At 40.5% G+C, this 13,616-nt stretch overlaps 1 protein-coding gene across 1 annotated transcript in view; it reads right to left on the bottom strand.

Moving 5' to 3' along the window:
- Positions 1-13,616, bottom strand: part of mpp3a (MAGUK p55 scaffold protein 3a) — a 69,895-nt gene that overhangs the window by 32,880 nt on the left and 23,399 nt on the right. The window contains exons 5-7 of the mRNA XM_020532898.2: positions 11,040-11,177; positions 7,473-7,554; positions 5,124-5,209 (exon numbers count right to left, since the gene is read on the bottom strand). Coding sequence (XP_020388487.1) covers positions 5,124-5,209; positions 7,473-7,554; positions 11,040-11,177 — 306 coding nt within the window. The remainder of the gene's footprint in view (positions 1-5,123; positions 5,210-7,472; positions 7,555-11,039; positions 11,178-13,616) is intronic.

The following is a 13,616-nucleotide window of genomic DNA, read 5'->3' as shown; positions in this document are numbered from 1 at the left end:
TGGTTGTTTGGAGGCGAGAAATGGAGGAGGAGGGATGATCTTGGCGAGATACTCGTCGTCATCGATGACCTATTGAAGGCTGCAAAGAGCATGGTGAAGTATCTCCACTCTGGGGAAGTACTGGACAACGAAGGGTACTCTATCGGCCATTTCCTCTGTCTGTCTTCTGAGGAGGTCATTGCAGTTTTGCGCTGTGGCATGTCGGAACTGGCAATCAATGAGTTGAGCGCTGTATCCTGTTCTTATGAGGTTGTCCCTCAAGATCTTTAGGTGTCCATCACATTCCCCCTCATCTGAGCAAATCCTGTGTATGTGCAGGGCTTGTCCGGAGGGCAAGGTTTCTCTAATACGTTTAGGATGGAAGCTAGAGAAGTGCAGTATCCTGAAGTTATCCGTGGGCATGCAGTAGAGTGAGGTACTGTGATGTCCATCCTTGATGGAGACGCATGTGCCCAAGAATGAGACTGATTCTGAAGAGTAGTCCATGGTATGTCTGATGGTGGGATAAAACTTGTTGATATGGCTATGTAGCCGTTTCGGTGATTCCTAGCCATGAGAAACTGATAGCCAAGTTCTGTATCATGAAGATGGCCTCAACCATGATATTGGGATCATGTTGCATTATATGTGACCCCACCACACTATTTGTATCTGTAAAATCATCTTTACTGTCCTGTTTTGACACCATCACCTTGATAATTTGTTATTAATTCTCTACCTTAAATAGTTTGTACAGTTTGGGATTACTTATTACTTTGGTTAGACACTTAACATGTGACTGTTATACCTATTATGTTATTCCAGTCATGTGGTTTGTCTCCAGCACTACCTTATTTTCAATTTTTTGTAATTATCTCTCTGCCTCATTTAATCAGATTATAGGGTATCCCTTGGCTTGTTATTCAGCTGTTGACATTTTACTCACATCATCCAACACTTTTGATCAACTGCTTTGATTTATTATTTGACACTCCACTCACACCATTTGTATGATCTTTTGATCTCTCTGCCCTTGATCTCTCTGCCTATACATTCGGTATTCTGTGTGCTTCTCTCTCACTTCACCTGACAAAGGGGCTACACTCTGAAAGCTTGTGACTTCAAATAAACCTGTTGGACTATAACCTGGTGTTGTGTGACTTTTGACTTTGTCCATCACAGTCCAAAATCGGCACCTCCACATCTTAGAGAAGACGAAGAAAAGATTTGATAGAGGTGTTCGAAATCACAAGGAGTCTGGGCAGAGTAGAGAGGAAGAAACTATTCCTATTTCTGGGGATTTGAGAGCCAGATAATATTGATTTAAAGTAACTGACAAAAGAAGAAAAGGTGATGTTGGAAATTTCTTTTACGCAGTGAGTGGTTCGTCTTTGGAATGCACTGTCTGAGAGTGAGGCAAATTCAGTCATTGATTTCAAAACAGAAATAGATAATGAATTGCAGAAAAACATTTTCAGGTCTTCTCGGGAAAGACAGAAGAGTGGGACTAGGTGAATTGCTGTCGCAGAGAGCTGGTACATCATAATGGGCCAAATGACCACCCCCGTGCTGTAATCATCCTATGGTTTTATGGCATGGAAATTATTGGTGAGATATTATCATCAAACAGTGATTTTATCTGCAGCATTTTGTTTTCTTCGTTGATTTTGGAAAGGTTTTAACATGTGTAAAGAGGTTAATGCTACTGCCAATAAGGGCAGGTGGTGGCACAGTGATAATATCGCTGGATTAAGTGATCCAGAGACATAGGCTAATGTTGCAGGGACAAAACCAGAATTTGCTAAAAAGGGTCAGCAGGTCTGGCGGCATCTGTGAAGAGAAATCAGGGTTAACGTTTCAGGTCCAGTGACGTTTCCTCAGAACCCGGGTTCCTCAGAACCGACTGGTAAATGTAAATTCGATAAAATGGATAATAAAAGTTAGAACATAAGAACATAAGAACTAGGAGCAGGAGTGGGCCATCTGGCCCCTCGAGCCTGCCCCGCCATTTAATAAGATCATGGCTGATCTTTTTGAGACTCAGCTCCACTTACCCGCCCACTCACCATAACCCTTAATTCCTTTACTGTTCAAAAATTTATCTAGCCTTGCCTTAAAAACATTCAGCGAGGTAGCTTCAACCGCTTCACTGGGCCGGGAATTCCACAGATTCACAACCCTTTGGGTGAAGAAGTTCCTCCTGACCTCAGTCCTACATCTGCTTCCCTTTATTTTGAGGCAATTCCCTCTAGTCCTAGTTTCACCTGCTAGCGGAAACAACCTCCCTGCCTCCACTTTATCTATTCCCTTCATAACCTTATATGTTTCTATAAGATCTCCCCTCATTCTTCTGAATTCCAATGAGTATAATCCCAGTCTACTCAGTCTCTCCTCATAATCCAACCCTCTCAACTCTGGAATCAACTGAGTGAATCTCCTCTGCACCCCCTCCAGTGCTAGTATATCTCTTCTCAAGTAAGGAGACCAAAACTGCACACTACTCCAGGTGTGGCCTCACCAGGACCCTATACAGCTGCAGCATAGCCTCCCTGTTTTTAAACTCCATCCCTCTAGCAATGACAGGCAAAATTCCATTTGCCTTTTTAATCACCTGCTGCACCTGCAATCCTACTTTTAGCGATTCATGCACAAGGACACCCAAGTCCCTCTGCACAGCAGCATGCTGCAATTTTTTACCATTTAAAACATAGTCCATTTTGCTGTTATTCCTACCAAAATGGATGACCTCACACTTATCAACATTGTACTCCATCTGCCAGACCTTTGCCCACTCACTTAGACTATCTATATCCCTCTGCAGACTTTCAGTGTCTTCTGCACACTTTGCCCTACCACTCATCTTAGTGTCATCTTCAAATTTTGACACACCACACTTAGTCCCTAACTCCAAATCATCTATTTAAACTGTAAACAATTGCAGTCCCAACACTGATCCCTGAGGCACACCACTAGCCACTGACCGCCAACCAGAAAAACACCCATTTGCCCCTACTGTTCGCTTTCTACTGGTCAACCAATCGTCTATCCATGCCAATCCATTACCTGTAATACCGTGCAACTTTATCTTATGTAGCAGCCTTTGGTGTGGCACCTTGTCAAATGCCTTCTGGAAATCCAGATACACCACATCCGCAGGTTCCCCATTGTCCACCATGCAAGTAATGTCCTCAAAGAATTCCACCAAATTAGTTAAACATGACCTACCCTTCATGAACCCATGCTGGGTGTTCCCAATGGGACAACTTATATCCTGATGTCTTGCTATTTCTTCCTTAATGATAGATTCAAGCATTTTCCCCATACTGAAGTTAAGCTAACTGGCCTATAGTTACCTGCTTTTTGTCTACTTCCTTTTTTAAACAGTGGCGTCACATTGGCTGTTTTCCAATCTGCAGGAACCACCCCAGAGTCCAGTGAATTTTTGGTAAATAATTACTAGTGCATTTGCTATTTTCCCCCATCACCTCTTTTAGTACCCTGGGGTGCATTTCATCAGGGCCAGGAGACTTGTCTACCTTTAGCCCCATTAGCTTGCCCAGCACTGCCTCCTTAGTGATGATGATAGTTTCTAGGTCCTCACCTGCTATAATCTTCTTGCCATTAGTTTTCGGCATGTTATTTGTGTCTTCCACAGTGAAGACCGACACGAAATAACTGTTTAATGTCTTGGCTATTTCCTCATTCCCAATTATTAAATTGGCCTTCTCATCCTCTAAAGGACGAATGTTTACCTTCGCCACTCTTTTACGATTTACATATTTATAGAAACTTTTGCTGCCTGTTTTTATATTCTGAGCTAGTTTACTCTCATATAATCTATCTTACTTTTCTTTATAACATTTTTTTGTGGCTTTCTGTTGGCCTTTAAAGATTTCCCAGTCTACTAGTTTCCCACTACTCTGTGCTTTTTTGTATGTGTTTTTTTCAATCTGATACTTTCCTTTATTTCCTTAGACATCCATGGCTGGCTCTCTCTTTTCTTACAGTTCTTCCTTATCACTGGAATATACTTCTGCTGAGCACTGTGAAAAATCGTTTTGAAAGTCCTCCACTGTTCCTCAATTGACCCACCATAAAGTTTTTGCTCCCATTCTACCTTAGCTAACTCCTCCCTCATTCCTTCATAGTCTCCTTTGTTTAAGCACAGGACATAGGTACTGGATTTAACCTTCTCACGCTCCATCTGTATTTTAAATTCGACCATACTGTGATCACTCCTTCCAAGAGGATCCCTAACTGTGAGATCATTAATTATTCCTGTCTCATTACACAGGACTAGATCTAGGATAGCTTGCTCCCTCGTAGGTTCCATTACATATTGTTCAAGGAAATTATCACGTTCAAGTTAAGAAGTAGTCTAAAAGCAATTCACTTAAAACAACAAATTTTGGCCTTGCCAGTGACACCAGCATTGCATAAAAGAGTCTTTTAAAAAATGTTGTATCAGAATTTTGAAGAAGAAACTTAAGCATTTGTAGCTACAATAATATTCAACATTACATGCAAATCACATATCATATACATTTTTATATTTAACTCTGGCATTTTATTTATGTTTTGAGATGTTTAGCATTAGATTTGCATGATACACGTTTTAATCCTTCTGCCCAATTATTGTGTAATTGCTTTGCCTTGAAGCAAACTTCCACTTGTAAAATCAGTGCTAATGGCTAATGACTTTACCCAGAATCAGTTGCTTAATAGATCAGTACAGTTCGTTCATAACCTAACAAAAGGGACTATTGTTCCTGGGCTGTCATTAACAAAAGAGAGGAAAGTTTAAGATCATCAGGCCTTATTAAGTATCTAGCCAACAGCTAAGGAAGTCAATACATGCATGACAGTAAGGAAAAGTTAATCAAATCAGGGATCTAATTTCTAGCTAAGTAGCTATCAGCAAGTCTTAATGCTTTGTAAAGATCATATTATCTCTGTTTTCAATTACAACACCAGTCTAAATTTAGCTGGAATGTTTATTAATACATTATATTGTACAAAATATATTGAGAATTTAGATGAACTGACATAAAAGGTGCCTTCATGCAAAATCAAAGGATGAAGAAATAACACCTACAAAAATAAAACCTCCTTTAAAACTTTATTTACAAAGAGTAATTATATACCAGAATCTGACTGATTTCTTCAGGCGTCTTGTGCTCAACTGGGATTTCATTGACCTCTCTCAGTTCATCTCCAACATGAACTAAACCTGCAGAATAAAAAAGAAAGTCTTCAGAGAGGAATATAAAAACATAGAACTCAGGAGCAGGAGTAGGCCATTTGGCTGTTTGAGCCTCCTGTTTAAATACTTCAAACGATCTAGCATCCATGATTCTCTGGGTACAGAATTCCAGACTTTCACTATACTTTGGGAGAAGAAGTTCCTTTGCATCTCAGTTTTAAATAAATAATAGCATCATACAGTCATAAAGCATGACAACCAAGTTTCCCAAACTAAACTAGTTCCACTTGCCTGTATTTGACCCATTAACCCGTAACAATTTCGTATTCAGGTACCTGTCCAAATGTCTTTTAAATTGTTGTAACTGCAGGTACAATTCTTCTGGTGGTTCATTCCACATATGAACCCACCCCCTGTGTGGAGAAAAAAGTTGCTTCTCAGGTCCCTTAAGTCTTTCCCATCTCACCTTAAAAAAATGCCTTCCTATTTATGAACTCCCTCACCTTAGGGAAAATATTTTTGCTATTCACCATATCTATGCTCCTCATGATTTTATAAACCTCTATAAGGTCACCCTCAACCTCCTATGCTCCAGGGGAAAAAGCCCCAGCCTATCCAACCTGTACCTATAACTCAAGTTTTCCAGTCCCGGCAACATCTTGGTAAAGCTTTTCTGAACCCCCTCCAATTGTCCCATTACGTCTGTGACTCTGTCCCATGGATCAAAGTTTCCCATTTAGTGGAAACATCTTCTTAACATCTATCTTGCTCCCTCAGAATCTTGTGTGTTTCAATGAGATTACCGCTCATTCTTCAAAACTCTGATGAATAAAGGCATAATCTGTTTAGCTGTTCTTGATGCCTCAACCACTCCATCCCAAAATCAGCCTGGAGAATCTCTTTTGAATTGCCTGCATTGCAAGTTTTTCAGTTTTTTAAATACCAAAACTGCTCTCAGTACTCCAGGTGCGGCCTCACCAATATTATTTACACTTGAAAACTGTGTCATGGACACCTTCTGCTGGACAACTAACTACATTTCAGATAGAGATGGAGCAAAAATATAAAGCTGCAAATGAAATTAATAAGAATGGCGACACAGTGGCTCTGTGTTTGCACTGCTGCCTCAAAGCACCAAGGACCTGAGTTCAATTCCAGCCTTGGGTAATTGTCTGTCTGTGTGGAGTTTGCACATTTGCCTTGTGTCTGCGTGGGTTTCTTTCCACAGTACAAAGATGTGCAGGTTAGGTGGATTGGACATGCTAAATTATCTGTAGTGTTCAGGGATGTGCTGGCAAGGTGGGAAATACAGGGATCGGATGGGTGGCTGTGTCTGGGTGGGATGCTGTTTGGACGGTCAGTGTGGACTTGATGTCCTCTTTCCATACTGAAGGGATTTTATGATGATAACAGGAAGATGGAATCTCGAGGTATGGGGGGAATAAAATGTCGAAACTAGTGAGAAATGATGAGAACAAGTGAAAGTGTGTGAAGTGTGAATCAGCCACCACTCTTTTCTCCACCTCCTGGTCTGGCTGTGGGCCTCCAAAAGCAGAGGTAATTAGACAATGGCTAGAATTTTTCACTGAAACAGATTTGCACATCATTGCAACATGACAGCCTTTTGCTTGCCCGTGAGGCAGGACAGTCTTTTCCAGGTTTCAGGGCATGTTAAATATTGGTGGAGGCCAATGCAGCCTTTTGAATGCTCCCTCTGATTTTCCAACCCCACTCTATGCTATAGTGACCACAAATGCCAGAATTACATTCTCAAGTTCCAAAATTTCCAGGATATAAATAATGTTAATGATTGTTTCCCTTCATTATCAAAATACGCATGGCCTCATAAGAATGTGTCATTGGTCATTTCTGGCAGAAAGCTTACGAGGGACAGAAACAAGTGGGGAGCTGTGGAAATAACTGCCAAAAGAATCACCTTCCCCTGTGCTCTGTAGTTATGCCAAGAATCGAATCTAAGAGCAGTGGAGAATGCCATATGGTTACTGTAGTTTGAGGATCCCATGCAGTAATAGATGCAAAGAAAAGATATTGAATTGTCAAAGTGCAGCACTATCCAAAGTGACAAAGAGCTAAAGTAGAATTCTACAAAATCTGATAAATATTTGAAAATTTTCAAATATTTGAGGGAAGTGCAAATAAGCAGCAATAATTGAATAGTTCATTAAACACCCGGCACAGGCAAGCTGGGTTGAATGGCCTCTTTCTGAGCCATAGGTTCATGATTCTGTAACAAGTATGTTTTCCCCAGTGCAGTGTGAAGGACACTTACCGCTGCGGTCTGCGGCCCCACCGCGCATGATCCGTGCAACAACAACGGCGCCTGTTTGTTCATCCATCCTGATGGTCGCTCCCTGTTGGGCAAGAAAGGCTTGCATTTATCAAGAGACATAGTAAGAACTGCTGATGCTGGAGCCTGAGATAACACAGTAAGGAGCTAGAAGAACACAGCAGGCTAGGCAGCATCAGAGGAGCAGGAAAGCTGACGTTTCGGGTTGGGACCCTTCAGAAATGGGGGAGGGGGAAGGGAGCTCTGAAATAAATAGAGAGAGGAGGGGTGGGACTGGGTAAAGTAGGTGGGATAGGTCCATCACACTACCTTCCCTAGCCTCACCCCTCCTCTTTCTATTTATTTCAGAGCTCCCTTCCCCCTCCCCCATTTCTGAAGGGTCCTGACCTGAAATGTCAGCTTTCCTGCTCCTCTGATACCGTTAGTCTTACATTTATGCAGTACCTTTCAACACCACTGGCCATCTCAAAATGCTCTACAACTTACAACCAAAGAAGTATTTTTGAAATGTAGTTACAGTTGCAATGTAGGAAATGCAGCAGCCAATTTACCACGGATAGCTCCCACAAATAGAAATATGATAATGAGCAGATAGTTTGTTTCTTTTCATATGATGTTAAATAAAAGGTAAATATTATTGACTGGAACACCCAGAAATAACACCCAGCTCTGTTTTAAAATAGTGCAATAGAATTTTTAACAGATACAACGGGCTGAGGAGTGCCAGATGGATTTGAAGTGGCAGATGGATTTTACTTTAGATAAATGTGAGGTGTTGTATTTGGTAAGGAAAATCATTGCAGGATGTATACACTTAACAGTAGGGTCCTGGGGAGTGTCTATGAACAAAGAGACCTTGGCGTAGTTTCATAGTTCCTTGAAAGTGGAGTTGCAGGTAGAGAGTGTATTGAAGAAGGTGTCGGGTATGCTTGCTTTCATTGGTCAGTGCATTGAATATAAGAATTGGGATGTCCTGTTGCATCTGTACAGGGACATTAGTTAGCCACTTTTGGAATGCTGTGTTCAATTCTTGTCTCTCTGCTATAGGAAAGATGTCATTAAACTCGAAATTATGCAAAAAAGATTTTACAAGGATGTTGCCAAGATTGGAGAGTTTAAGCTATGGGAAGAGCCTGAATAGGAAGGGGCTATTTTCCTTGGAGCATCGGAGGCTGAGGGGTGACCTTATTGAGGTTTATAAAATCATGAGAATCATGGATAGGGTGAATAGCCAAGGACTTTTTCTCAGGGTAGGGGAGTCCAAAACCAGAGGGCATTGGTGTAGGGTGAGAGGGAAAGATTTAAAAGGCACCTAAGGGGTAACTTTTTCACACAGAGGCTGGTGTGTGTATGGAATGAGCTGCCAGAGGAAGTGACAGCGTCTGTATGACCGCAGCTGGCAGATGTGGCCTTGGTTTAATGTCCATTCGGAAAGTGATTACTCTGACAGTCAGGGTGAACTGATTGTCACAGACAAAATTTAAGAAATGCTTTTGCACTGGGGGTTTGAGTGAGTGGTGGTGCCTAGCTGAGTGTAAGGGATTAGGAGGTTTACAGAGCTGAGACAGCAATCAAACAAGAGTACAGTACTGCACATGAGTGAAGTGAAGAATCACAAACACAGTGCATACATTGTCACAGCAGCTATCAAATGCAGGATGGTCCTATAAAAACCAAGACTGCTAACAGTGTAGCACTTGCTCAATAGTGCACTCAACTGTCAAACTTGATCTTTGTGCTTAAGCCCTGTAGTTGGTCTTGAACCCAGGACCTTGTGACTCACACACAAGACTGCAAACAACAGAATGAACAGTTGCAGTTGTGAGGATTGATGTTTGTTCTGGCACTTTAACTTTCTCATTTAATCTGTCACCCATATTTCTTTATATCAATGAATCATAGTGTATTTTAATCACAGTAGGGCAGAACAAGTATAACATGTTTTTAGTGCTTCTGGAAAAACTCATTTGATTATTCAGCTCAATAATGGCAGCAAGATATATTAAAATGCTCTCTGTTTCACATTCCATCTTAAATCCAGCAATGTCATATAGCACTTTAAGGTCAGACTCTGGTGCAATTTTGAAAGTCTTCCAATCAGCCATGACGTTCTCTGCCATATTTATCAAAACAAACTTTTGTATTTCGCAAATATGTGCTGCAATAAATGATCATTTAGATGTGAATTCAATTCTATCCAGTGATGTTATCACTGATTTCAGCAGATTACTTCAAATACCCCTAGTCTAATGAAATACATTAATTGTCATTTTACACCCAAGATGACCACATATACCACGTTGAAACTGTTAATTTCATTCTTTATTAAAATCTGCCATGAATAAACTATGCAATGATCTTGGCTTGGGGAATAAAGGTTGTTTTGACCATTTCATGCTGCATCTTAAATGAGAGAAACTCTCACCTTCCTGTACAATTGTGACACATCTGATTTCCATGCTCTCTATCATTATAACCTTGCTGGCCAGTTTGCTAAATGAATGACTGAAGTATTAAAGTTGAGGATAGTTTAAACTGTAGAAATTTAATCTATGAATTAAATTAAAATAGCTTTTTCAGTTGGATATTTTTAAGGCTGTCTCAACGTAAAACGTCCAATTCTTACTCGGTACATCAGCCAAACTCTGGAACATTCACTGCTTTCATCTTTCATTTGCACTTCCAGATACATTAAACATTTATACGGTTATAACATATTGTGGTTGAATTATTAACCATGTTTAATAATTCAGTATGATCTTTTTTTCTAGATTCTCTGGAGAATAACAAAAGGGAGCCATTGTGACATAGAACAAAGGCACAAATACAGTTGATGAGATGAAAGTTGAGATTATAGCTGTTTAGCGATTTGCATCAGACCTCCTGCATGTTATTTTTCAAGGCCCCAAGAATCAAAATTACAGCAAATGTCCTCTGTGTTTGACCTTCAATCACATGATAAAACAATTAAAAACATGTCTGTATGCTTGCATGAAAACCAAGTTGCTCAAGTATGGCTGTTTGGGAGACTTTCAAAATTGCACTGGAATCTGACCTTAAAGTGACCTGATAGAAGTTTATAACATAATGAGAGGTTTCGATAGAGTTAATGGTGGCTGTCTTTTCCCTAGGATGGGGGATTTCGAGGCCGGGGGCACATTTTTAAGATGAGAGGAGAGAGATTTAAAAAAGACATGAGGCAAATTTTTTTTACACAGAATGCTTCACGTGTGGAATGAAGAGGAAGCGGTGGATGTGGGTACAATTACAATGTTTAAAAGACATTTGGATAAGTACATGAATAGGAAAGTTTTGGAGGGATATGAGCCAGGAGCAGGCAGGTGCAAGTAGTTTAGTTTGAGATAATGTTTGGCATGGACTGGTTGGACTGAAGGATCTGTTTCCATTCTGAATGACTCTACAATTCTATGACTCTATGCTGTATGACATTGCTGGATATAAGATGAAATGTAAGACACAAGGCATTGATTAAGTCAAACTAGAATTAGAAAGATTCCCAACTCAATTGTAAGTTTAAATTCAGAGTACCAATGGCTCTTTATTTTTCACAAGGCGGACAATCTTCATAGATTCCTCCTCCTCCTCAACTTCAAGGTCATCTGGCATAGGTGGTAGCACAGGATCAAAGGCCTTGCGAGCTACTGTGTCGTGAGCTGATAGCACAGCCTGTAATTGTCAACAAAATTTCACATTAGATGATATGCCATTTCTACACCTTTTGTTATCATGCTGTATTGCACCTCTGTATAGCGTGCAAATGGTGGCTAAACGAGCATTAAGAAAACCTTCTTGAGTTTAATATAAATTTATAGGAAGTGAGAGAGAGGATTATTTATATTTCAAAATCACGATCTGTTGATGCTACTTCTTCTAAAATGGATTCTTTGACGGGATGATAGCCAGCATTTGTTGCCCATCCCCAGTTGAGCTGAGTCGATTACTAGACCATTTCAGAAGGTAATTAAGAGTCAACCACGTTGCTGTGGATCTGGAGTTCCATGTAGTCCAGGCAAGGTAAGGATGGCACATTTCCTTCCTGATGGGTTTTTATGATAATCACTAACGTTCATTTATATTTTCTAATCAACCTGTTCAATGATGTTATTATACACCCCTGGAGCAAATAGGAATTGAATCTAGGCCTCCTGGTTTAGAGGTAGGGTGCTACCACTTTGCCACAATATTATGATAAATGATGAAGTCACCCTGCCATGTGATGCCAGTGAAACAGGACTTGGAACAACCGTAATGCAACAAAGTCAACTGGTTGCATTTGTATCTGGGGACATTAAGACAAAGAGAAAGACCTTTATGATCAAGAAAGAATGCCTGGCCATTGTCTTTGGTTGTGAACATTTTAACCAATATCGACTTGGAAGACTCAAAGATACAGTTGAGTCTGACTACAAACCACTTTCTTCAAGCCTCTACCATCTGCTCCAAAGTATCTGCATAGAATGTTACTCCGATTGCAGGAATACCAACTACGTGTTTTTTTTCATTAACGGGATGAGGACGTCGCTGGCCAGGCAGCATTTATTGTCCCTCCCTAATTGCCCAGAGGGCAGTTCAGAGTCAACCACATTGCTGTGGGTCTGGAGTCACATGTAGGCCAGACCATGTAAGAATAGCAGTTTCCTTCCCTAAAGGGCATTAGTGAACCAGGTGGGTTTTTCCCCATAATCAACAAAGGATTCATGGTCATCATTAAATTCTTAATTCCAGATATCTTTATTGAATTCAAATTCCACCATCTGTTGTGGCAGGATTCAAACCCAAGTCCCCAGAATGTTATCTGGGTCTCTGGATTAACAGTCCAGCGATAATACCACTAGGCCATTGCCTCCTCTGTGACATAGAAGCAAGGGAAGTAGATGCATATTGCAGACATGCTGTTGAGAGTAGCCCACTTATTAAAGAAAATGTAGGGTGCTACAACTGAGTGTGAAATCCTCCAGGTTCAATATGAAGCAGCAGCTCACCATTTCTAGGAGTTATCAATTCAATAAAGACACTAAAAATAACAGACAAAGGCCTTCCTCAAATCAAGCAAGCTATCCAACAAATCTCTAATTGTTGCAAGAAGAAATGGTAAAAGGATGGCTGAAGAGCATCATGGACACACCTGATGTATAAGAGCATATAGAAATGACTTGATAGCCCAAGATAGCATATTGTCACAGGTTGTGGAGTAGTTATCCCGAAAGGGCCGAGAAGAAAGACGCTAAAGCATATCTGGGCAAGCCATCAAGGAATCAAACTAAGTCTGAAGAAGACAAAAGATATGCTCTACTGGCTTAAAATGAGCAACAAAATCAAGTACCACATCAGCTAGTGTCAGGCTTGTAAATTGAAGCAGCTGGAGAGCTGCTGATGACATATGACATTCCAGATTGACAATGGAACAAGCTGCGAGTAGATCTCTTTACACTTGCAGGAACTGATTATCTAATCAGAATACTCTACTATTCTGATAACTGGGAGGTAGACTAGTTTACTTCAGTTAGTACCACTGAGATTGTTGAATGCTTAAAATTACATTTCAGCCATCGTAATATTCTTGGCATTGTCATGAGTGACAATGGCCTTCAGTTAATGAGTTAAAAAGTCAGTTTCTTCACCAAGATTGGAAAATTCAACACCATACACTATTTTCCTAATATCCCCAGTAAAATGGAAAGACTGAGGTGGCAGTAAAATTTGCCAAAGGATTCTTCCAGAAGTTGTGTAAATTCCATACAGATGTAGACAAGGCAATCCTCAAGGGGCAAAACACATGGAAAGGTATAGAAAGTAGTCCCAGTACAAAAACTAATTTCTGGCTGCGTGCAAACTATTCTTCCAATATCAAAAAAGAAACAGTTGTGAGAGAAAGAAAACAAAAGGAAAAGGCAGAAAGACAATTTTCATTTTGACAAGACTGCTAAAACCTTGCCAGAGCTGAGTAGTGGAGAGCCAGTCAGGGTACAAACATTCAACAATTTCAATAAAAGTCAGCCAAAGTGGCCCTGTGGGACTAGCTTGGAACAGTTGTTACCTCAAGAAGTGAACGACTAGATATCATCTTAAGTGCAGGCACACACATCCAACTGCAAAATCTGTTCC

The sequence above is a fragment of the Rhincodon typus genome, chromosome 30, assembly GCF_021869965.1.
Source record: "Rhincodon typus isolate 14 chromosome 30, sRhiTyp1.1, whole genome shotgun sequence".
Lineage (NCBI taxonomy): Eukaryota > Metazoa > Chordata > Chondrichthyes > Orectolobiformes > Rhincodontidae > Rhincodon > Rhincodon typus.
This window is presented reverse-complemented; position numbering and strand designations above follow the sequence as displayed.